We start from the raw sequence: 24,330 nt of genomic DNA on the forward strand, positions 1-24,330 counted from the left end.
CAGGGTTAACACGTTGCCAGAGAATATTAAGACATACGCCCAAAGGTAACTGTAGGATTAAAGAAATTAATTCAAATAAGCAATAAATTAATCCACATAAAATATTCAAAAGTTGTTAGGAAGAAAAATTATGTGTATATGGAATAAATTTATAAGTAAAAAATTCCCCAAATTAGATTCTGTTGTTAGCCATATTACGTAAATGTTTCTGACTTTGGAGGTTACTATTAAAATTTCTAGCATTTTTTTCATAAACAAGTAAATAGTTGAATACAGTATATAGGTTCCATATATTCTTTTAAAACTGCATTGTGAAAGAATTGTAGTTCATGTATAAAATGCATAAGATGCAATGATGAAAATAAAACACTCATGAACTCTCACTGCTACCAAGATGAGGCAATATAAAATAAGCTTGTTTCCATGGTAAGCTGAAAAAGAAAAATGTTCATAAACTAAGTCACATTTTCTTCTAAATCTACTGGACATTTTAAGTTAAAATAAATTTAAAAAATTTTTATACTTAGCAATGATTCAATTATTAACTAGGTTATTTCTGAACCAGAAGCTTATCATGGACATTTAGCATTTGTCTCCCCTTTCTGGGTATATTTTAATTCATGAAAATGTATAAATCCAAATAATGAAGTTTAAAAGTTCAGAAAAACTTAACAAGTGTACTTATAATTATTCTGGTTTTATTTTGAGTTATGATTGATCATGAAATCTACAATTATTTCTGTAAATGCTATGTGCACAAAAGATTTCACAATTAGAAAAACGAAGTATAACCTTCACTCTTATTAGAAATGGCACAGTCTACACTGATGTGCAGTAGAATTTAAGATATTAATTAGACACGAACCCGACCAAACTTTCATAGATGCTAAAACAAAGAGCTTTCTATGACATATAGGAAAGAAGAGGCTACATTTCCAACCCACCAATTTTGATAAACTATTCCAACACATTAACAATAGAACAGAGTGATGTACAGTTCTAACTTCAGGAGGTTCTTGACAAGGAAATCTCCAGCAACTTGATTTGAGAACGTTTTTCCACAAAAAGGTCTGTTCATTCACACAGCTAAAAGAATATCTGGACATGATTCCTGAAACTTAAGAGGCAGATGGGTGTTTCCTAGACAAAATGAACACCTAAAATGCAACTGCTTGTCGTTGTTTATTCTCAGGAGCCTAAGTCTGTACCTTTAACTTTAAACACATAGGAAATACATACTTTACAAGTTATTTTCAACATTCTACCCCTTAGTGGTTCCTAAACACAACCACCTTGAGTGAAATAAATGTAACTTTACATTAAAAACCCAAACATCGAAAAAAAACACTTTAAAGTTATACTTACTTAAAGTTATACTTATTCAAACGACCTTTTAAGTATATTTTCTAAAAACGATATGTTCCAGTACTATGTACCAAGTCTGAGATGTCAGTTTGGCCACACTAAATGAAGACCCAAGAGTAAAGACCAACAGTTACAGCACACACACACACACAAGACGAACTGGCTAGAACAATCATCAAGGGCCTGTCACCAAATCAAAAAGAAAAAGAGTCAAGTTCTTACTTCAGCTATAGATAGGAGAGTCTTAAAAATGTTTGTGGGGAAAAAAGAACCGAAAGAAAATGGAGCTTCCCATGAGCAGTCAAAGTTCCTAGTATATGGCTCAGAAATATGGGCAGAGGGTTTTCTGCCAAGGATCTTGGTTAAGTAACTACGACCAGCCTCTCATTCCTGAAGGAACTGAGTATAAAACTGGACAAAATGTATGGAACAACTTTGCAGACACTGTACCACAGGCAGCACAGAACTTTCTGGTTGTTGAGAGAAGGAAAACAAATGAGGCATCCTTTGATGCGCCTGGCTTTTTGCCCGGAGACACTGGAGACATTCCAGTGCCTGGCGCAGAGGGCGAGCACAGACAGAGAATGGTGAGCTTGCTGAGTTGAGAAAGAAATTTGAGTTCAAGGGAAACGAAGCAGGATTCAAATGAAAGGATACAAAGAGAAAAACAAAGGGAAGAAATGAATCAGTGTGATCTGTGGGACAATATTAATCAACCCAGCGTACATATAATTGGGACCCCTAGAGAGGAGACAGAAAAAAACACTTGAGAAATTATGACCAAATATTTTCTAGATCTGTGGAAAAACACCAACCTACAGATTAAAGAAATCCAGTAACCTCCACTCACGTCCAAACATATAATCAAATTGATGAAAATAAGTGATAAAGTGAAAGTCTAAAAGGCAACTAGAGAGAATTGAAAATCACACCATGTAAAACTCAACAAGATAAAACAATGTGAGAAAAAACACCTGTAACCTGGAATTCTTTACCCAAGGAAAATTGCTTTCAAAAAACAAAGGTGAAATAAAAACATTTTCAGACATATAAAAGCTAACTGACATCACCAGGCAGCCTGCAGTAGAGAAGGAAGAAAAAAAAATGAAGCAGGGGAAACCTGAGTCTACACAAAGGAGTGAGGAACACTGAAAATAGAGATAACTTTTCTATTCATGCTAAAATTCCTTTAGAAAATACCCAGTTTGAGGGGGGAGCGGGGAGGGAGGGGGAAAAAAAAAGAGGACCTGATGCAAAGGGCTTAAGTGGAGAGCAAATGCTTTGAGAATGATTGGATGTGCTTTATACAATTGATGTATGAATATGTATGGATGGTGATAAGAGTTGTGTGAGTCCCTAATAAAATGTAAAAAAATTAAAAAAAAAAGAAAATACCCAGTTTTTGAAGCAAAAAACTGTAAAAAAAATTTGTAACATATAGAAAAGAAACATTATGAAAACACAAGATGAGAGAAAAGAAACTGATTACATGATCCTAAAGTTCTAACAATACATATGAAATGATGTCATACGCCTGCAAGCATAAGGCCTAGTAGCATTATGGATTATATATTGGGCTACTAGCCAACCACAAGGTCAGCAGTTGTAACCTATCAGCAGTTCCACAGGAAAAAGATGAGGCTTTCTGCTCCTGTAAAGATTTTACAGCTTCAAAAACCCCAAAAGACCATTCTACTTAGTCCTAGCAGCTCTGTTTTACAGGGTTGCTACAAGGATCAACTCCGTGGCAAGGAGTCTGTGTTTTGGTTTTGTTGTTGGTATGGTACAAGGTAAAGATCAGGAATGGAGAGTGCCTCTTAAGCAGATATAACAAGCTTCTTCGGTATTTAAGGAACAGGTCTTCAAAGGTTAATATTCCTGAGGACAGTGACCTTTGATTTATGTGAGGGTAAGCAGAGGAAGCAAAACTAGCTGTTTGTAGTGTGGATTGTCCCCCGCCCCCCCACAGAAGGATCTACATATTCCCTAGTTAGCTTCCGCAGTAGATAACACACATTAAGAACACACAGAGCTGTTTAGAGTTCCTTTATTACTGCCAATGCAAGTTTCCTTTAGCGATTAGGTTAAGTTTTATAACATGCTTATGATGAAACATCAGGCTTCCAACAAAGTGACAGTATCCCTTTTCTGTTTTGTAATTTAGTACACTCATTTAAATTAATGTCAACTCAACATATTAGGTCAGCTATTTGTGACATATCATACATCTGGTTTTGCTTCAGTTCAAAGTTCCATATATCTGGTCTCATGACCTGTATTACATTATATTTTCCAAAGTTTTGATAATGGAATAGTTTTGCCTTGTCCAGGATAAAAGATGTAGTGTTTGGCCAACCAAGAGTATGTCTGGGTGACAGCAAAACCATACTGAGATCATGGTGTAGGATTTCTAATCTACTATGAGCAGATGTAGGTATTTGTGGAAAACAGATTTCAACTTTTAAAAAACTCTCTGTAGTTAAATAAAACAGTTACAGATTATGGTACTATAAGAGCTCCCAATGAAACGGAACGATTAATAATAAAGTATCTCAGAAAGAAAAATGTTTATTGATTGAAAAATGAACTAAAACAGTTCTACAGTATTTTTACTTCAGCTTCAGAAGTAACATATATATTTGCAAAGAGCATACCCATATAGAAAATACATACACACACACACTCTCCCCCAGCAGAAATGACAACACACAAACACACACACACACACTCTCCCCCAGCAGAAATGACAACACACACACGCTCCCCCAGCAGAAATGACAACACACACACACACACATACTCCCCCAGCAGAAATGACAACACACACACACACACTCCCCCAGCAAAAATGACAACACACACACACGCTCCCCCAGCAGAAATGACAACACACACACACACGCTCCCCCAGCAGAAATGACAACATACACACACACTCCCCCAGCAGAAATAACACACACACACACTCCCCCAGCAGAAATGACACACACACACACACACACACTCTCCCCCAGCAGAAATGACAAAACACACACACACACACTCCCCCAGCAGAAATGACAACACACACACACACACTCCCCCAGCAGAAATGACAAAACACACACACACACACACACACTCCCCCCCCAGCAGAAATGACAAAATTATGTTGAAAAGTTCCACTAATGTTTCACATTTCCAGAAGTGAATTTTAGTCCCATTCACCCTCAACCAAAAGTCAAGAATGTTACTTTTGATCCTATCTGTATAAGGTATAAGCTAAGGTTAAGAAGTCATGGGTTGAGTCTGACAGAAGCCAGTAAATAAAAAAAACAATGGAAAATGTGTATTTTTTCTGGGGCTATTTCAAGTTGGGACTGACAGCAAACTAATTCCTTGTAGTCAATCAGTGTCAACGTTTATCATACTGGAGAGAGGTGAGAGCTGCCACAGCCAATGTCCATGCCACATGAAGGGAGATGGAATGGTGAAGATTCAGGTACTCGATGCCCTGGACCTAGAGGGTCCCCAAGTGGCCAGACAGAACTATTTCTTCCACACCAGGGGCAAGCAACCCCTCTGCATCCATAGTTCTCATGCATTCACCACAGTCCATGGAGCAGGAGACGCAAACACAGAGAGGCAGTTGAGTGGAATGCATGAGCAGTGATGCACCACTCTTACCAACCCAAGGGGCCTCTGGTGCAAAGACTGTCTACCTCTCGGGCTGAAGATGGTCACTCTAGGAAGGGCTGTTGTGGGGAAGAGATGATTTCTCCCTGCACGGGAGGGTAGTTTGTGGAGAAAGAATCCTGCTGGGAGAGGGGCTTCTTTAGACACTTGAGGGCAGGTTGGTGAGTCTGCTGGGAACCAAAACACCATATCAACAGGCACCAAGAAGGATAACACTAAATCCGTTGGACAGAAAAAGGAAATTGAAGCCACATCATGTAAAAACTACCTACAGAGCGCACCCATGAAAATAACATGCAGGGGCTGTACAGTATGAAACACTGTATAATGTACATGTTACTTGCACAAAAACATAGTAAGTTCTATTAACCCACTGCTGTCTTGTCAATTCCGACTCATAACAACCCCATGAGACAGAGCAGAACAGTCTTATCAAGTTTCTAAGGTTGTACTTTTTAATGGAATCAGTCACATGTCGTGCAGAGCAAGTGGTAGAATTCAATCTGCTGATCTTTCGGTTAACAGGTGAGTACTTTAACCACTGTGATACCAGGCGTCCTTTATAGACCAGTGGGGGGAAAAACCCCAAACAATCTACTGATCCTTGATTCTGACTCATCTTGACCTTTTATAGTGTTTCCGAGGCTGTAAATCTTTACTGATGCAGAAAACGTCACTTTTTCCCGAGGAGTGACTGGCAAATTTGAATCACTGACCTGGTAGTTAGAGGTCTAATACCTAACCACCAGCAGCAACAGCTCTAATTAAATGCACACATATACGACTTATCCTGAAAATGTCCTTCTTGAACTTATACCACACAACAATATCCCTAATTTGGTATGAAGCAAAGTTTCAATCAGTGCACATCTGTAGCACTAACATAAACCCAAGGAGGACGGATAGGATCCAGTTGGGTTTATTGTAGGGTCCCTTTTTCCAGGGATATGTTTCAAAAACTAAAAACCTTAAATGGTTCTATTAGTTCAGTATAAAGCCAACTTAGTCAAGCCTCTTTATCAAACAAGATGAAGCATATGATATCCTATTTGGAACAAAAAAGTGTGGTGTGCCCAAAGAATGTACTTCAGAGGACAACACTGAAGCTGCAACTCAGGGAGAGGGACAGGTCTGATCAGAGCACACAGGAATAAATGAAGGGGGAGGAAGAGAAGCCTTGAGAACGATATGCCTGCTCAGAGCAGCCAATGCACAAAGAGGACCATATGCTGGGTCCATTCCCGAGACGCGACATCTCTCACTGGCCCATAGCCCTACAGGAGACAACACTGGAGACACAGGGTGGGAACTGCACCCGATCAGACCCTACCAAACCGAAGCAAAACACTAAAGATGTGCAACATAACAGCAAAGGAAGCAGAGCAATGAAGTCCCTGGGAAATACCAAAAATAGACTTTGGGACCTGGGCGTGGTACTCCATCACACTTGACTGGAAAACACTCCTAAAGGTCAACAAATAGACCTTGAACTATTTATACTTTTTTTCCATTAGTTTGTTGTTGTTTTGTTTTGCTCTGTCTTGTTTTTATGCATATTATTATCTCTGCAGGTCTATCTAGATAAGATAGGCTGGATAAACAATCTGGAGGAGAAAACAATGGGACTGATGGTTTAGTGGGTGGGGGAGATGGGGGATGGGAGAGGAGGATGTGGAGGAAAGGAAGTGGTGTTAACAAACTCAGGGACAAGGGGACAGCAAGTGATCCAAAATGAGTGGTGAGCAGGGCATAAGAAGCCTGCTAGGGCTTGATCAAGGGCAATGTAACTGAGAGGAATTACTGAAACCCAAATGAAGGCTGAGCATGAAAGTGAGACAAGAGGAAAGTAAAAGAGAAAGAACTAGGAGGCAAATAGGAGGTAAATAGAGGAAAGAACTAGGAGGCAAAGGGCATTTGTAGAGATCTAAATACAGGCATATATATATGTAAACATACTTCTATATGATGATGGGGAAATAGATCTATGTGCATATATGTATAGGTTTAGTATTAAGGCAGCAGATGGACATTGGGCCTCCACTCAAATACTCCCTCACTGCAAGAACACTTTGTTCTATTAAACTGGCATTCCATGATGCTCACCTTCCTGACATGATCACTGAAGACAAAGCAGGTGCATAAGCAAATGTGGTGAAGAAAGCTGATGGTGTTTGGCTAATAAAAGATATAGCATCTGGGGTCTTAAAGGCTTGAAGGTAAACAAGCAGCCACCTAGCTCGGAAGCAACAAAGCCCACATGGAAGAAGCACACTAGCCTATGTGGTCATGGGGTGTCAAAGGGATTGGTATCAGGCATCAAAGAACAAAAAAATCATATCATTGTGAATGAGGGGGAGTGCAGATTGGGGACCCAAAACCCATCTGTAGGAAACTGGGTATCCCCTTACAGAAGAGTCACGGGGAGGAGACAAGTCAGTCAGGGTGCAGTGTAGCAATGATGAAACACACAACTTTCATGTAGTTTTTAAATGCTTCCCCCCCGCCCTCCACTGTCATGATCCCAATTCTACCTTACCAATCTGACTAGACCAGAGGATGCACACTGGTACAGATAGGAACTGGAAACACAGGGAATCCCCGACAGATGATCCCTTCAGGACCAGTGGCGATAGGGGCAATACTGGGAGGGTGGAGGGAAGGTGAGTAGAAAGAGATAACAAAGATCTGCATATAACCTCCTCCCTGGGCGCCGGACAGCAGAAAGTGGGTGAAGAGAGACGTTGGACAGTGTAAGATATGACAAAATAATAATTTATAATTTATCAAGGGCTCATGAGGGAGGGAGGTGATGGGGAGGGGAAAAATGAGGAGCTGATACCAAGAGCTCAAGTAGAAAGTAAATGTATTGAGAATGATGAGGACAACAAATGTACAAATGTACTTGACATACAATGTATGTATGTATGTATTGTCATAAGAGTTGTATGAGCCCCCAATAAAATGATTAAAAGTGTGGTGTGTACCTACGTGTTTGTAAGGAAGAGGCGTAGACAAAGAGACAGACAGACATTCTTCTACTCCATGAGGGTCTGTCAGAACTGACAAAATAGTCCTAAAGACTGGAGTTGTTTGCACAACATCTGTAATGTCAATTCATAACCAAATCTGTCATCTATACACAAAAGTTAAATCAGATCCCAAAGGCAAAATTTCCAATTAGTTCTGTCTGGAAAGTTTAGGGCAAAGGTAATAAAATCAGGAATCCTCTGCTGATTCACTGGGAAACCATTTGTTTGCCATACTCCTTCACTAAGGAACAAAAGGGAGTCAGTGGTTAGTCTGGAATGTGATTCATTAAGAATATCTGGGTGATAAACAAATGAAAGAAGATGACTAAATGGTTGTCTGACTTGCAAAAAAACTTCACTTTATTTTAGCTAAACTTTTGGGAACTTTAGAAACCCTGTGCAAATACACAAATTCTACTTCTCAATTTTTTTTAATCGCTGCTTCTCTCTTCAGACTTGGAAAACAACTGATCTAAAATTACAATCTGCAGTAAATAACTCTAAAAGAATAGAGCAAAAAGCTATTGCTATCATGGGCACTACAAAGTATGACTAGCATTTGTATCATTGCAAAAAGTACAGAAATTCAGTCTCTGGCATGTCTCTCTAAGATATATTTCTGTATGTGAAAAAGCACTATTCTGGGCATAAATGGAGTTTTTAGTTTTCTGACTATATCAATAACTTATTAGGTGGTTAGAACCAGATTTAACTTCTATTTCATCCTTTCATATGATAAAAAACCTAATAACATCTGCCCTTACATAGGTCTCATGGGAAGATATGAATTTACACAGTAAAAAATTTAAATATAATAAAACTCTAACCAAAACAAGGAAATGTAAGCTGTATAGAATTAGTTCATGCCGCAAATTCTAAGGTACTCTCTTGACGCCATTTTTATTACAATTAAAGATGTGTTTCACACAAAATGTGCAATTTCTACTGTTTATTTAGCAATGAAATAATCCCAGACTTTTAAGCATTTGTAAACCTGAGTCTTACCCGGGGCAAATATCTTATAAGGTTGTTTTAAGTTTTCAGGAGAAATGGAGCACATATTTATGGAGTTATTTTTAGAAAGTAAAATATATATTTATGGAGTTATTTTTAGAAAGTAAAATATAAATGTTTTAAAAGTGTGTCCAGCAGAACAGATGTAAGCTACACTGAATCTTCTTAGCTTTCATTTAATCACAGATGAATAAACAGTGACTTTAGGTAGCCCCTCTGTACATACTTGTTGCTTGGTTAAACCTCAACTCTATATCCAGGAAACCTTGGTTCATCTTTTGATGTGGTGATGCTTATAAGAGTTAATACATGAGTCATTCTTTAGGGAAAAGCTGGGAAAAGTGCTGGTCATGTTCTCATCAAACAAAAAGCAAACAGACCTTTTTCTGAGATGGGTCTGCTGACCTTTCCCAAAAGAACACTCAGTCACTGAATGCTTATCGCCCCAGTCAGTATGCCTATGGAGAACACGACCTCTGGCTTCTTTCCTTCGTTTTCCTCCTCACAGAGGGCAGACAGGTGAGCAATGAAGCAATAATCAAAGGTCAAACAGAAATGCCAGCAAAGTACCCATTTAAAAAAAGAATCACTGAACCGCTTAGCAATTAACAAGTACTACAATATTTTTCGCTATTTCCTTTCAATCCACACTCACGAAGTTTTACAAGTAACATTGACTTTGGGAAATGCATAGCCAAGAGTCAAAAAGTATTAGAATCAAAGGAAAAGAACATGTCATTTATAAAACATTTATTAATTCAAGGAAATGGGGTGCTATACACAGAGTGCTTTTTAATAAGATAGCAATCAAGACATCAGATTCTAAAAAATGTATAATTTCCACCACATATTGTAGTGATAAAGTAACCCATCTTGTAAGCATAAATAAACCTCTAAATCTTACACAGGGACAAATATCTTAAACTTTATTCTTTATTTGCATTTAACTGTTAAAGAGCCAAGCATTTTTTCTACTAAAATGGTTTTGTCAAACAATGACTAAGGGATAATACCTTGATATTACGGCTTCTAATAAAAGGTTTTCTTCAACAAGATTAAATATTTAAAAATCTTTTCTGCTTCCTAAATGTTTCAAGATAAGGCAACTCTTATTGCGTAAAACGTGAAAAGTCTTCATGTTCTAATTCCCTAATGTGAGGAAGCCCAGTGGTTAAAATATATCAAAGAAAAAAGTTTTCTGTAAAACGCATTCAGCCTTCTACTTATAGCTACACATTTGTAGCTACTTGTAGCTACATTGTAAGTATAAAATGTAGTTGGGCGTTTTTCCTCTTCTGGAGTTCTTTGTTTAAAAAGTGGCTTGTTTGAAAGGGAGATAGAGCGATAAGCCTCTCTCCAGTAAACTGCTCCATCTAGTGTCAAAAACTACATTTATCATGTTGTATGTGTATTGGTTAATCTATGGGTTCACTTTTTTGTTAGTGTTAAATAGAACAGACTTTAAATATCATAAATAGCACATAAGGCTTACAAGTGGCTCTTTAATCATCTTGATGTGTTATAACTGGATGAATCATGTCCATGCATGTCTGAAATAAATTTTTCATCAAGTACCAATGTTCCTGTTTTTGTTAATGTGGTTGTTTATAGAATTATGAGTCATTTTTCTAGTAAAAGGAAATAATTATAAAGGGGCTACCAAAATACACTATTTCTCTCACTGAGTTATAAGATCTGATTCCAGTTTCTTATTTCCCCAAATGGCTGAAAGGTTGTAAAACCAGGTATTTAAGAGCAACTGTATCTATCTACAGGAATCCTAGTGGTCCGGTGGGTTACAAACGAGACTGCTCACCCAAGCCACTTTGCGGGAGAAAGGCTGTCTGTTCCGGTAACAATTCAATCTCAGAAAGCCCACGGATGGGCATTCATCAATGGTTAAAATATCTTAGGGCCTAAATCTTGCTGTCATTAGACAGCTCATGTCAAAGAAAAGGTTCTGCCTTTATGTAGTTTATTTTCCCTTCCAAAACATCAAGTTAAGCCTAATATTGTTTGAAAAGGAAGAACAATGATAATTCCTATTTGCCAAGTGGACAAATAAAAAATACAAACTATCATGTAAAATCTTTACAAGTTCACTAATGCTTCTAGGCGCAAATCCTCCCCCAACCCCAATCCCCTGGGTGTTTTCAAGCTACAATAAGAAAGGCGAGTGGTCACAACAGAGACTGTCTGCCCAATAAAGCTGCTTTTACAGGGGGGGAGAAGGGCTGGTTGTTGTCCACGCCCCACCCCTTATACCACCCCACCCCCCGCCCTGTGTGTGTGTTCTCTAGGCCTATGCAAAATAGTCATTACGGTGAAAATTTAGACTCATCAACACTCACTGCACAAAAATGCACCAAAGAAGACACATTCTCTTGGTGCAAGTATGAACCGTTTTGCTTTTACTCCAGCACAACTTCCAGCAGGGATGCTTGGGTCATTTACATACTAGATCTTTTGAAAGGAAACCCCATGCATGCTTGTAAAGAATAAAATAACTTCTCAAAGGATTCCTGGAAATTTATATCCAAGAGCCATGATAACAAACAACATACTGCAAATGGATAAATCTGCAAAAGGCCTTTGTAAAGCATTAAAAATAAAGGTTGCATTTTGCAGACTGTTGATTAACCAAAGTCATGGTATTTTCAATCATGTATGCAGAAGCTGGGAAATGAAGAAGATTGAAGAAGAGCTGATGCCTGTGATTCATGGTGTTGGTGAAAGAATATTCAATACACCAGGAACTGCCAGAACAAACGATCTGCCTTCGGAAGAACTGCAGTCAGAATACTCCTTAGGAATAAGCATGGCAAGATCTTCATGTGCTTTGAACATATTATCAGGAGGAGCAAGTCCCTGTCTGGAGAAGGATATCATGCTTGATGAAGTAGAGAGAGGATCAGAAAAAAGATCCTCAGTGAGATGGATTGACAAAACAGTTGCCAACAATGGGCGCAACATAACAAGGCGGCTACAGGTGAACCCAACAGGACAGGCCCTAGCAACATCCAAGAGAAGAGTGCTCTACACAGTTCCAGCTTAGAAAGCTTGCTTACGCTTTTGTTTTTAATCATTTTATTGGGGGATCGTACAACTCTTTTAACAATCCACACATACATCCATTGTGTCAAGCACATTTGTACATTTTTTGCCATCATCATTTTCAAAACATTTTGCTTTCTACTTGAGCCCTTGGTATCAGCTCCTCATTTTTCCCCTCCCAACTTACATAAACTTTTAAACAATGGATCTATCTACATATTGAAAGTATGAGTAAAGATCTGTTATGTTTTCTAGGTAAATTAAACCTTTTATGATGAAGAATACACCACATTAATGCACATCTCTTGCCTCATCTACTTTGTCTGAAAAATTAACATTAGCTTTTGCTTAGTTGGCATACGTATGGCATATGATTTCCCATATTTTTACTCTCTGTATCTTTACATTTTAGGTATGTGTCATGCACATAAGGAGTTCTGGTGAACCAGTGGTTGCTAAGTAAGATTAGTGGCTTGAACACACAAGCTGCTCCAGAGGAGAAAGATGTGGTGGGCACCCTCCTTGAACACTGGAAGCCCAGTGGGGCAGTTTTACTTACAGGACCACTGTGATGTTGGAATCTATTAGATGGCAATGGTCTTACCTTGTATATAGCAAATAGCTGAATAAAAAAGTTATTTTGCGTCCATTTAGACAGTTGTACCTTTAGCCCACTTATCATTACTGAAATATTTGGATTGAACTTAATACATTTACTACTTATTCCACTTGCTTTTAAAATAGTACTGCATCTTCCAATTCCACTTATTAGCATGACCCTGATGTATTCTTTCAGTGTTTAAAGATTACAATATAAATTCTTGGTTATTAAAATCTTATGTGAAGCTGCAGTTTCTCAACATATCAACTGTCTGGGTCAAAACATTTCTGAAGACACCATTTCTACCTCTTTAATCTGTGGTCAAAGAATTCTGCACTCTTAAGATTCATACCATTAAACATCCGTTTTGGTATCCTCTGGGGGACTCAGAATGTGTTCCTCTTAATAATTTGTGGAACAAAAATATATTTAAAAGGACAAGATCAGGACTGCGGGGTAGATGAGTTAACAGTTCTTCACAATAAGCCTCTGAGATCATCCTATATCTTTTGAGAAAATCTATAAAGGCAATCACTTTAGCCTCTTAAAAAAACAAACCACACTCTTCTGAACCGACCTCTTTTCCTTGAGTTTAACAGCTTTAACAGCAGAATCCATCAAGCTGAAAGTTTGCCAAGGCCAAGACGACCACCCAATCTGCAACTGAACATCCCTCTCTGAGCTCCCCGCATCAGCAGGCAGCACATCAGTGATAACTCCACCATCTCTGGACTCCAGTCGGCTTCCTCAATTGTATGAGGTATGGAGGGTCTTCTCTCTCTTGGTTCATCCTCCTAACCTTCCTTAAAACTCACGATCCTTCTAAAATCTGTCGTTTTCTGTGGAGCATTCCCATAGCTTGCTGAAAAACTTCAAGGAAGATGATCACTAGTGTTTAAAATTTTTAAAAATCAGCCTTGACCACCAAATTGTTTTCCCTAACCTCCATGACAATTAAAAAAAATCTTGTTTTAAAAGTTACCCTAATGTGACTAAGTTTATTGAACTTAACTGCCGACATCTACTGATCATAGACATGATTAAACACATTGTGTTTGGAACAAGTCTATGCATGAGAGAATCAAAATTCTCGTCTTGCTCCGTCTCCACTAAGGCAGCCATCTTGCTCTGGCGGCGCGCTGGTGTCTGAGGACCCTCCCTGCTGCAGTTGTACCATCAGCATGCTGAGGAAAAGTTAGCCAAGCTCCAGGCTCAGGTCCCGATAGGGAGCAAGGGTACAGCTCGTAGAAAGAAGGTGGTGCATAGAACAGCTACTGCTGGTGACAAAAAGCTTCAGAGTTCTCTTTAAAAGCTGGCTGTGAATAATACAGCTGGTGTTGAAGAGGTGAACATGATTAAGGCCGGCGGAACAGTTAGTCACGCCCACAACCCCAAGGTCCAAGCTTCCCTCTCTGCTAACACTTGCTGTTACTGGCCGTGCAGAAGCCAAACCAGTCACAGAAATGCTTCCCAGAATATTCAGTCAGTTAGTTCCCAAGGCAAGTGCTGGATAGCAAGACACCAAAGCCCAAAGACACTGATGAGGAAGATGATGATGTTCCAGATCTCACAGAAAATGATTTTTAAAATCATTATTGGGAGCTTGTACAATTCTTATCACAATCCATACATACATCCACTGTGTCAAGCACATTTATACATTTGTTGCCATCATCATTCTCTCGTAGAAAATGTTGATGAGGCATCAAAGACTGAAGCTAACTAAAATCTTCTCTGGTTTTGGAAGGTGGCATGGAGTAGATTTAGGAGCTGTGTGATTCCAAAGTTTTACAGACACAGAGAACATCACCCATTCCTAGTTCAAGCCTGTATTTTGTATGCTAATCATGCTGCTTGCTCAGGATTTGGGGGTCATTTGATTTGCATTTTACACTTCCTCCCAGGATTGAATATTTTGGTCAAAATGCGGATATCAGTGCAGTCTGAGGGTGCTTGGCTTTTTCTGTTTTGGGGCGGGGAGTTGTTGGTGCGTGTGTATGTATGCGTGTGTGTGTGTGTGTGTGTACAGTGGGGAGCAAATTGGCAACAGTTCTATTTATCCTTCCCTAGTAGAAATGAAATCTTTGCAAAAAGGAAAAAGAATTGAAGTTCTAATCACAGTATTTTCTCCTTACCCTTGTATTTTAATTCATTATATATTCAAGTCTCCCAAATCATTTTAATAGCTTTTATGTGAATCTGAATGATAACAATTCCTATATTTACCCTTTCCTCTTCCTTGCTTCCTGCAACGCTAGCCTTCCATCTAGAAGCACTTTCACTGTGTCCTAAAAACACCTGAACACTTACAGTGACAAGCTGATGGTGCTTTTCTGAAAACCTTTGTTCTGTTATATTCACGACTCATTCTGAATATACAACCTGTTATAAAGGGCTGTTTTCTTTTAGCACTTTAACCATGACACCCACTGTTACCTGATTTCTCAACAAAATCAGACAGCAAGAGAGCAGTCAGTCTTACTGGGGTCCCTTTAAAGATCATTTAGTCTCCTCCCACAGCTTTCCTTGTTTTATTCTGGATATTTTTCTCTGTCCTATTCAGCAATTTATTACTGTCCCTGGAAGTGCTGATTGTATCTAGTTCATTCTTTCATTTAAAGTGTGGCCCAAAGCCTATCATGGTCCAGCCTTGACCAGCATGAACTCTCTGGGTTTTCTCAATTTTGGCTTGCAGTTTTTTGCTCCCCTTTAACACCATGCGTAATGCAGATCCTTTACAAGTGTATCTACCCTTCAAAATACTTTGACAAGCGTGGATCTAAGTTGCCTGACCTAGCATCAGTGGAAATGATCGTCTAGCAGTTTTTAACCATACTATAACATAAGGCTATTTTAATATCATTTATGAGGAATGTGGCTTATAATTTGTTATGAATAACAGAGAAAAATGGGTAATAATAGTGCTAATGATAATAGCAGCTATCATATTGGGAGTCTATGGGTGGTACAAATGGCTAATTATTTGGCTCCTAACCAGCAGCTAAAAGCTCACTCAAAACACCACAGAAGAAAGGTTTATTTGTGCAAAATCAATCATTGAAAGCTCTGTGGAGTACAGCGCTAGTCTGACACACACGGGCCACCAGGAGTTGGGGTCAACTTGATAGCAACTGGCACTGTTAGCATTTATAAGAGGGGGTACTCATTTGTTGTTTTTTTTTTATGTCAGGGAGGTAGTGTGTATGGAGTTCATTCTACTAGGTCAGAGTGTTAATCAAGTTTTCTCCTTAGAGGTTCTTAAAAGATTGTGTTTAACAGTGTGTGACCCAAAAAAGCCTGATTGGTGGCAGACAGAGGACTGGTTTTGTCACCACACACAATACACCTGCTCATGCAGTCATCTCAGTGGGCCAGTTTTTGGCAAAACAAACAAACAAAACACCCCAGTATGCCTCTCTTGCCCACGGCACCTTACTCAGCTGACCTCAGTGACCTGACCAAGTGGAAGAGGCGAGTTTTCAAACAGATGAGTTTGAGAAATGTCTCCAGGAATGGCACTGCAGGGCTGACAGATGTAATGGAGTGTAATGGAGATGACTTTGAAGGTGATAAGCTTGTTGTGGAAAACCATTTAAATACATTGCTTTAAAAATTTCCATTTTTCTTGGTATCGTTTTATATATATTCTGTGTTGAGCTGAAAACTACACATGTATTATTGTATTTATCCCTCAAAAGAGGCCAATGAGACAGATATGCTTATTTCTATTTACAACTAAAGACACTGAAGTTCGAAAGTTAAAATGTTTGCCAAATCTCACACAGATACGAGAGTTGAAACAAGAATCCAAACCTTTTGGATAGGCTCTAATCCTGCCTGAAATCAAAGTAAAAATTTCAATTCCATAACAAAAGTATTGCTTCCAGTCACTTGTGGATTATTTAACATTAAGAGAAAGGATGATTTATAAACCACACTGGGCATGCTAGGGGAATTCTAGCCTCTGTATAAATGTGTGTCATGACGGGAGGAGGAGTGACTGAAACTTTTGAATTAATTAATGAATGGAAAATTATTAAGAAAAGTCCTTCAGAGACCAGGGGAACAGAACAGGGGGGATCCTGGCCCTCCCCCTTCACCATTTCCTCCCTGCCAGTCCCTTTGCCATGGCCTGGATCTCGGGGCCTGGTGAGGACAGTATGAAGGAGGGAGGCAAGAGCGTGTGTCTGGGTCTGGTTTCTGTCCTCCCCCGGTGACTGTTCTAGGGTGGCCCCAGGACAGGGAGGGGCCACACCATCGCTGCACCCCAATAAAGGTGACCCCTGCAGTCAGGGCTGCAGAGAGGGCAGTGCTGTGTGATACTCAGGCATCTCTCCATCCCATAGGCGGCCTGATGGGAGCAGGAGGGGGGCCTTGCTAAGACACCAACCCCAGGGACTTGGGTGGCTTGGGTTGGGTTCGTTTGATTCTGAGAGTTGTTCTAAGAGCAGAAGACAGCATTAGGCACTGTCAATAAACCAATTCTGAGTCTCAAAAAAAAGACAAGGAAAGCTATCATTTCAGTTACAACTTAATCTTAAATATGCTAAGTTCATTACTATATTATGCCTCCAAACTAAGTCATTTCATAGTCTGGTTTTAGGAAGAAATCGCTCTCTATATATGTAAAATGGGACTTCAAAAGTTCACGAAAATTTAAATGAAAAATAATGAAATTTCTCCACTAACTTTTTGAAGTCCCCTTGTTTTTATCTAGAACATTAACTTGCCAACCTCCTGCTGGCTAATTGCTTCCAACCCATAGGGACCCTACAAGACAGAGTACGGCTATCCTTTAGAGCTCAGGATGCTCTGATCTACGTGGAAGAAGACTGTCCCAATAGCGATAAACAATGGGTTTGAACTGCTGGCCTTTCTGTTAGCAGCAGAGTACTTAACTGCTTGGCCATCTGGGTTCCTTCATATCCTTAGGAGAACTTGCAAATGTACAGCGTATTGGGTGTGTTACCAATGCCACCTAGTGGTAGCCAAATAGAAACATTTTTTAAAGTTCTAGAAAAGAAGTTAACTTTTAATGGGTTACACAGTCTTGTGAATCTACTGAAAAAGTTATGTTCTTTTTAATCAAAAATGTTTTTCCCTTTTCAATACACACAACAACATAAAAGGCCTCCTTAAAGCCTATTTGTTGGCCATTAAAATTAACAGACAGACCAACTAATGGTCTAATGATCTAACTGAGCCATGGGGAGAAGGAATTATCCAGTGTCCCCTGTCTTTTTTATTTTTTCCCCCTGTCTTTTTCCCTGGTGAGCAACTACTATTCCTGGATAAACAGTATCTAACTTTGCCTTTTTGATTAAATATATTTTCGCTATCAAATTATCACCTTTTTGATACCAATTTGCAAAATGTGATGGAAGCCCAAACTTTCTCACCAGCTGTTATTCATTAAATCCACCATCCTTAATAGCAAGGTTGAATTGAAAGAAGTACTGAGGCCTTCCCAGAGGCTCCAAATTTCAAAGTGGAACCTTCTAATATTTAAAAATGCAAACGATATTATTTAGCGATGTCTAACTAAGACAACTCTTCAATTTAAAAATCAAATATACAAACAACTTAATATTTTAGGAAATACATGAACTGTCTTAGAACACTATTTACAGGTAGCCCCTAACTTACAATGTATTTGAATCACCACAACCTGCACTTAACTGGTTTACATTTTGTTGTTGTTTTGTTTTGTTTGTGGTTTAAATAATTAATTTGTTCATTTTACCATTAATAACAGGTACTACCTGCAATGCTGCACCATGTAATTTACCAATGTCATCATTCATAAATGCTCACTCACAGATGTTCAATTTTACAACACAGTGGGTTATGGACTGGGCTCCTAACTGCTAGGTCAGCAGTTCAAGTCTACTAGCCCCTCTATGGAACATGAAGCTTTCTACTCCCATCAGATTCACAGCCTGGGAAACCCACAGGGGAAATTTTTACTCAGCCCAATAGGACTGATAGCAATTCACATCAACTAGAAAGCAGTGAGGTTTTTCATTCTCTAAATTAATTAAATCAGAGGTCTCTGTTGCCTAAAAGCAGGGAACAAAATGCTGATCACTTTGTTACAGTTGAAAAGCAGATTTGGAAAACAACGACATATTACCACAGGATATATGAAGAAAAGAGTCATAACAGACAGTTCCAACTCATTTTGACTAGAAATGGCATCGCCATTTCCATGGATAAATCAGATGATCCAGAACTGAGAAAACACTAATGTCATCCAACTCTTCGTCGCAGACTAAATTAAATGTTTATAATCTATACATTTTTTGCGTCTTAAAATATATTTGCAGTTTAGATAGATTTTCTAGGCCCCAAAGACAAATAAATAAATATATATGAAATTTATAAAGATACTGACAATTATTAAAACTAAAAAAGAATGCGGTATCATTAAAATTACAGTCAACTTACCATGGTAAGGTCAGAATGGAACCCGGTCAGTTGGGGGCTGTGTGTACTGTACAACATGGTATAGTTCAGCAAAATATTATTTCTAAAGTAGGTTAACTTTCACATTGGGTGAATCTTTATAATTTCTGGCAACCAAATTAGAGAAAATTCTAGAGCCAAACTATGCATTTAACATTTAAGTCATGACTTCCCAATAAAGAATAATTGGGATCTTTTCAATTTATTCAAATTAGATGTAAATAAGCTCTGATATGTCAAATATGTTGTTTTTCTTTTTAGTTATTATTATTCCCTTTTATTATCAATATCTTTGTAAATATAATCTTTGAACATCCTCAGGTAAGCATGAGCAATGACAAGTTATGTGCTGCACCACCGTATGCAGTACATACTAACAATAAGGTGTAGTTTCTGGAAGATAACACTGGAGAAAAATCTAGGTTCTGTTGGGTTTGGCAATGAGTTTTAAAATACTATACCAAAAGTATATTCCATGAAAATCCAATAAGCAGGACCCATTAAAATCTCATGGCCCGTGAAAGCTACCGCTAAAAGAATAGAGAGACAAGCCACAGCAGTGAGAAAATATGGGGACAACACAAATCTGATATAGAACTTACATCTAAAAGTATACAAATAACACTCAAGCTTAAGAATGAGAAAACAAGCCTTTCAATTAAAAACTGAGCACAAGAATTCAGCAGACATTGCACCAACGTGACAGAAATATAGGTGGCAAACAAGTGAATGAAAAGATGCTCATCATATGCCATTAGAAAACTAAAAATTAAAAGGGAGAGCTACCCTTGTTGCTGTTGGTAGGTGCGGCTGTGTTGGTTCAGGCTTACAGCAACCCTTGTAGAACAGACCAAAACACTGCCCCGACCTGCACCAGCCTCACAACTGCTGCTATGTTTGAGTTATCTGTTGAAGTCACTGGGTCAATCCACAGCCAGAACTCAGGCTGTCTTTTTTCAGGGACTGGTTTTCTCTGACAACATGTCCAAATTTCCTGAGATAAAGTATCTCCCTCCTTTCTTCTAAAGAGCATTCTGCCTGTACTTCTTCCAAGACAGATTTGTTCTCTGCCAGTCCACAGCACTTGCAATATTTTCCCCCAGCACCATAATTCAACATTTTAAAGAGGTCTCGTGCAGCAGATTTACCCAATGAAATTTGTTCTCTTGACTGCTGCTTTGTTAAACATTGATTGTGGATCCAAGCAAGATGAAATTCTTGGACACTTCAATCTTTTCTCCATTTATCAAGATATTATATATTGGCCCAGTTGTGAGAATCTTGTTTCGTCTACCTGAAGTTGTAAATCTATATTGAAGGCTGCAGTCCTTGACCTTCAGCAGCAAGTGCTTCAGGTCCTCTGCAGCTTCAGCAAGCAAGGTTATGTCATCTACATTTTGCATATGCAAAATGGCACAGCCAGTTAGCAGTTTATTACCAAGTTAAATGTCGGTTTATCACCCAATCTAGCAACTGTGCTCCTAGATACTTGCCAAAGAGAACTGAAAATTTGGTCAACACAGAATCTGCACATGAATGTTTATAGCAGTTTTATTAATAATAGCCGCAAACTGGAAGCAACTAAGATATCCTTCTGTCGGTAAATGGATGAACAAAGTAGTACATCTCGAAAATTTGACTTAGCCAGCCACACAAATACACAGAAGCTTAAATACATGTTAAGTGAAAAAGCCAGTCAAAAAGAAATGCTGTGGGACAGCAACCATGCCATTAAAGAGGCACTAAAAAGACTGAGTGGTTGCTGAGGGGGAGAGGAGGAGGGATGGAAGGAAGGCTAACACAGTACAGGGCTTTTTAAGGCTGTTCAACTATTCTATATGATAATGTAATGGTGGATTCTCTAATCAATTTGCCAAAGTCCACAGAACTATACAAAACAAAAATAAAATTTTATTAATAAAACATGTATTGATATTGGTCTTTTCAATTGCAACAATGTACCACATGAATACAAAATGGTAACAGTATATGAGAACTCTACCCTAAAAACCTAATGCTTCTAAAAAGTCCTCTACCCACCGAATCATTGGCTTTAACTCACCTGGATCAGCTGAAGATTTCATCCACCTTGGGACATAACACATCACTTTAAATTTTCTTTTTCAGATATTTATGTGGTGAATGAATGAATGAACACATTACTGTTTCTATTCACTAAATGGCACCAACATCTGAATCACTAACGTCAGAAACCAACCATCACATTTGGCTTCTCCTCTCATGCTACAGAGCCATCCCACATCTTATGGACCGCACTTCTAAGATTTCTTTCAAATATACCCTATTTTGTTCTAATGCTATTGCCATGCCAAGCACTCTTGAAATACAATAGCCTCGAGGTTCTTTTCCTTTAAACAGCCTGGGCAGCATCTCCAGCAACACGAACCTATCTTTCTCTCGGTCCACTCTCTCCTCCCTTCAATCTGTTTCTCTGATTCTCGGCCATATGCTATTTTCATAAAGTGCTGGACAGTTCTTTTACTTTTACTTAATGTTAAGGCATTTAAAGAATTATAAATGCTACCCACACTCACTATCTTCTCCTTTTTCACACTCATCAGATGACTGGACTCGCCTTCACTGCCGGTGTTTTGTGGGCAGTGATAATGCCACGGAGGTTTTAGATTCCGTTTATGTAAAATGCCAGGCAAAATTTCAGACATTCTGCTTAAATATTCATACTTGTTAAATTAGCTCAATACATACAGTACAGGGTGCAATGAGCTGCCCTGATGGAGTGGACACATGTTAATTTGGGCCAGAGGGAAAGCATTAAGAGGAGGAGAAGTAAAACACTGACAACAGGGGAAGATATTGGGAAGAATATGAGAGTTAAAGGCAACAGGAATAAATACCATTATATACATAATTCTACACTCACGGTGATATATGAATAGAAGCTGAATGATTATGGGAACAGGAGCTAATCTGTGAACATACACCGGTTTGATAGAGGCCATTTGTATATGTGTACCTACCATCGCTGCAAATGTATCTTTAAATGTGGTAGAATATAAAGGGGCAAAATTATTTTTTAAAAAATTCTTAGACATAACCAAACACCTTGAGGGAGTGAGTCTCTCTCTTTTCCCGCTCCCTCCCCGCACCCAATCCCTCATGAACCCTTGATAATTTATAAATTATTATTATTTTGTCATGTCTTACACTGTCTGACATCTGAGGGAGGGAGTCTCTTGGGCCTGGGTTACAAGGATCATTATTTCAAGAACATTGAGGTCAACTGGCATAAAACAGTGATGTCTAATAACTAAGGCACAACGACTAGGCACTCACTGTCTGGAGGATAAAGGAGTGAAAGAAATTGAAGGCACATGAAAGCAATCATGTAGTCCAATGAAATAATGGAGAACACACAACCAGATGGTGCCTGGGTGCCACTACTAAGGGCTCTCAAAGGAATCATATTAGAAGTTCTTGAATAGTGTGGGAGAAAATTAAAAAACAGACCAGGCTTACTGGCTGGATAGAGATTGGAGGAACCCTGACTATGTCCCTCAGTCACTCTTCAGCTCTGGAAATGGTCTTATCACCATGGCTCGATTTTCAGCCAACTAATAAGTCTGTCAGGAGAACAGTAACACTAGCTTTGTACATATACCTTGAAATATCAACCAATTGATATCAAAAGAATACCAATCACCCACAGACAAGGTTCAGACAGGTTAAGGAAGAAAGAAAAATGGGAAACAGGAAACATGGTAAAATGGGATGGGATGTTACATTATAAGGACTACAATCAATGACATGAAACAAAACTGTATACCAATTATTGAATGGAAAACAGATTTACTTAGTGAACTTCTAACCAATCCACAAAACTCTACAAAAAATGCTAGTGAGTCTAGGGAGAGACTAGAATTTTCACAAACTGCTAGTGACACAGTAAAATGGTGCAACCATTGAAGAAAACATATGGTACCACATGGTACTTCTTTAAAAAGTTGGAAACCGAAATAACATATGATCCAGCAATCCCATTACTAGGTATGTATCCCAGAGTTATAGAAATATGACCAGTGACACACATATATAAGTACATCCATGTCCATCCTATCTCTATTTACAATAGGACAACAAACAACCACCCCCCAATTCTAAATCAAGTTAGAGATGATTTAGATAATGTTTCCAAATAGCAAACACAAATCTTAGAATTTTAGCTTTGAAGGCACTAATTAAAAGATAAAAACTCTCAATCATAATTAAAGAAAAAAAAGCTATTTATTCTTACCAGATAAAGCAGAAAGGTGTGCAGCCCTGTCCCAAGTCCAACAGAAGACAAAATTCCTAAGCCTATCCAGTAGGCATACAAAAGAAATTGTTTCTCTATCCGCTGTACATACTGAAAAACAAAAGGGGGGAGGGGAGAAGTTTTAACTAGGAAACATGAAAAGAAAAAAGCCAATGAACAAGCTAAATGTATTTAATATGCCATGGCAGAGACGGACAAAAAATACGTCTAATGGACCAAAGATTTCATTTCTAGACTTTTAAAGTCCTGATAATTTATATAACATAAGCAAATTACTATGAAAATCAGGAGAACAAAAAATTTTAAGGTACTAAAAAATTAGGAAAACTTTTTTAAAAGCATGACAAAAACACTAGGAGCAAGATGGGGCAGTTACATATATAATGTTTGCAAATAGAATCTGTTTGTGGTTATTCAACTGAAAATGGAACTAAAATGATTTTTGTACACTTAAGATTCAGATGCTTGTCAACCAGGAGCAAACCTAAAGGAGCCTATTGTCCACTGGGAGCCAGCTTTATAGGAAGAAACAACAGAAAGGAACAACAGCCAGTGATGGCTGAACCTCTTACCTGCTGATGTGCTCCTTCAACATAATACGTAGCTATAAGCACAGCAAGCAGCAGTAAAAAAGATACCACAATGCTTTGTCGATGCCATAATCTTAAAAAATAAATGAAAAATGTTTAAAAAATGAATTATCTATATTCTCATTTTCAGGATTCATTATTCTGAGCAATTTATTGTTGACCTCGTTTACATGATCTAGTTCAACAACAGAATCAACTTTTTTCTAGGCTGAACTCTTTAACAGTATTATTCTCTCATAAAGA

At 38.5% G+C, this 24,330-nt stretch overlaps 1 protein-coding gene and 1 pseudogene across 1 annotated transcript in view; one reads left to right on the forward strand and one right to left on the reverse strand.

Moving 5' to 3' along the window:
* The window catches only part of VMP1 (vacuole membrane protein 1), a 110,519-nt gene that overhangs the window by 64,734 nt on the left and 21,455 nt on the right, over window positions 1-24,330 (reverse strand). The window contains exons 4-5 of the mRNA XM_075561503.1: window positions 24,070-24,160; window positions 23,477-23,587 (exon numbers count right to left, since the gene is read on the reverse strand). Of these exons, the coding sequence (XP_075417618.1) occupies window positions 23,477-23,587; window positions 24,070-24,160 (202 nt within the window). The remainder of the gene's footprint in view (window positions 1-23,476; window positions 23,588-24,069; window positions 24,161-24,330) is intronic.
* LOC142458242 (transcription factor BTF3 homolog 4-like) lies at window positions 14,090-14,464 on the forward strand (annotated as a pseudogene).

This window comes from Tenrec ecaudatus, chromosome 10 (genome assembly GCF_050624435.1).
Source record: "Tenrec ecaudatus isolate mTenEca1 chromosome 10, mTenEca1.hap1, whole genome shotgun sequence".
In the NCBI taxonomy this organism is placed as follows: Eukaryota; Metazoa; Chordata; class Mammalia; order Afrosoricida; family Tenrecidae; genus Tenrec; species Tenrec ecaudatus.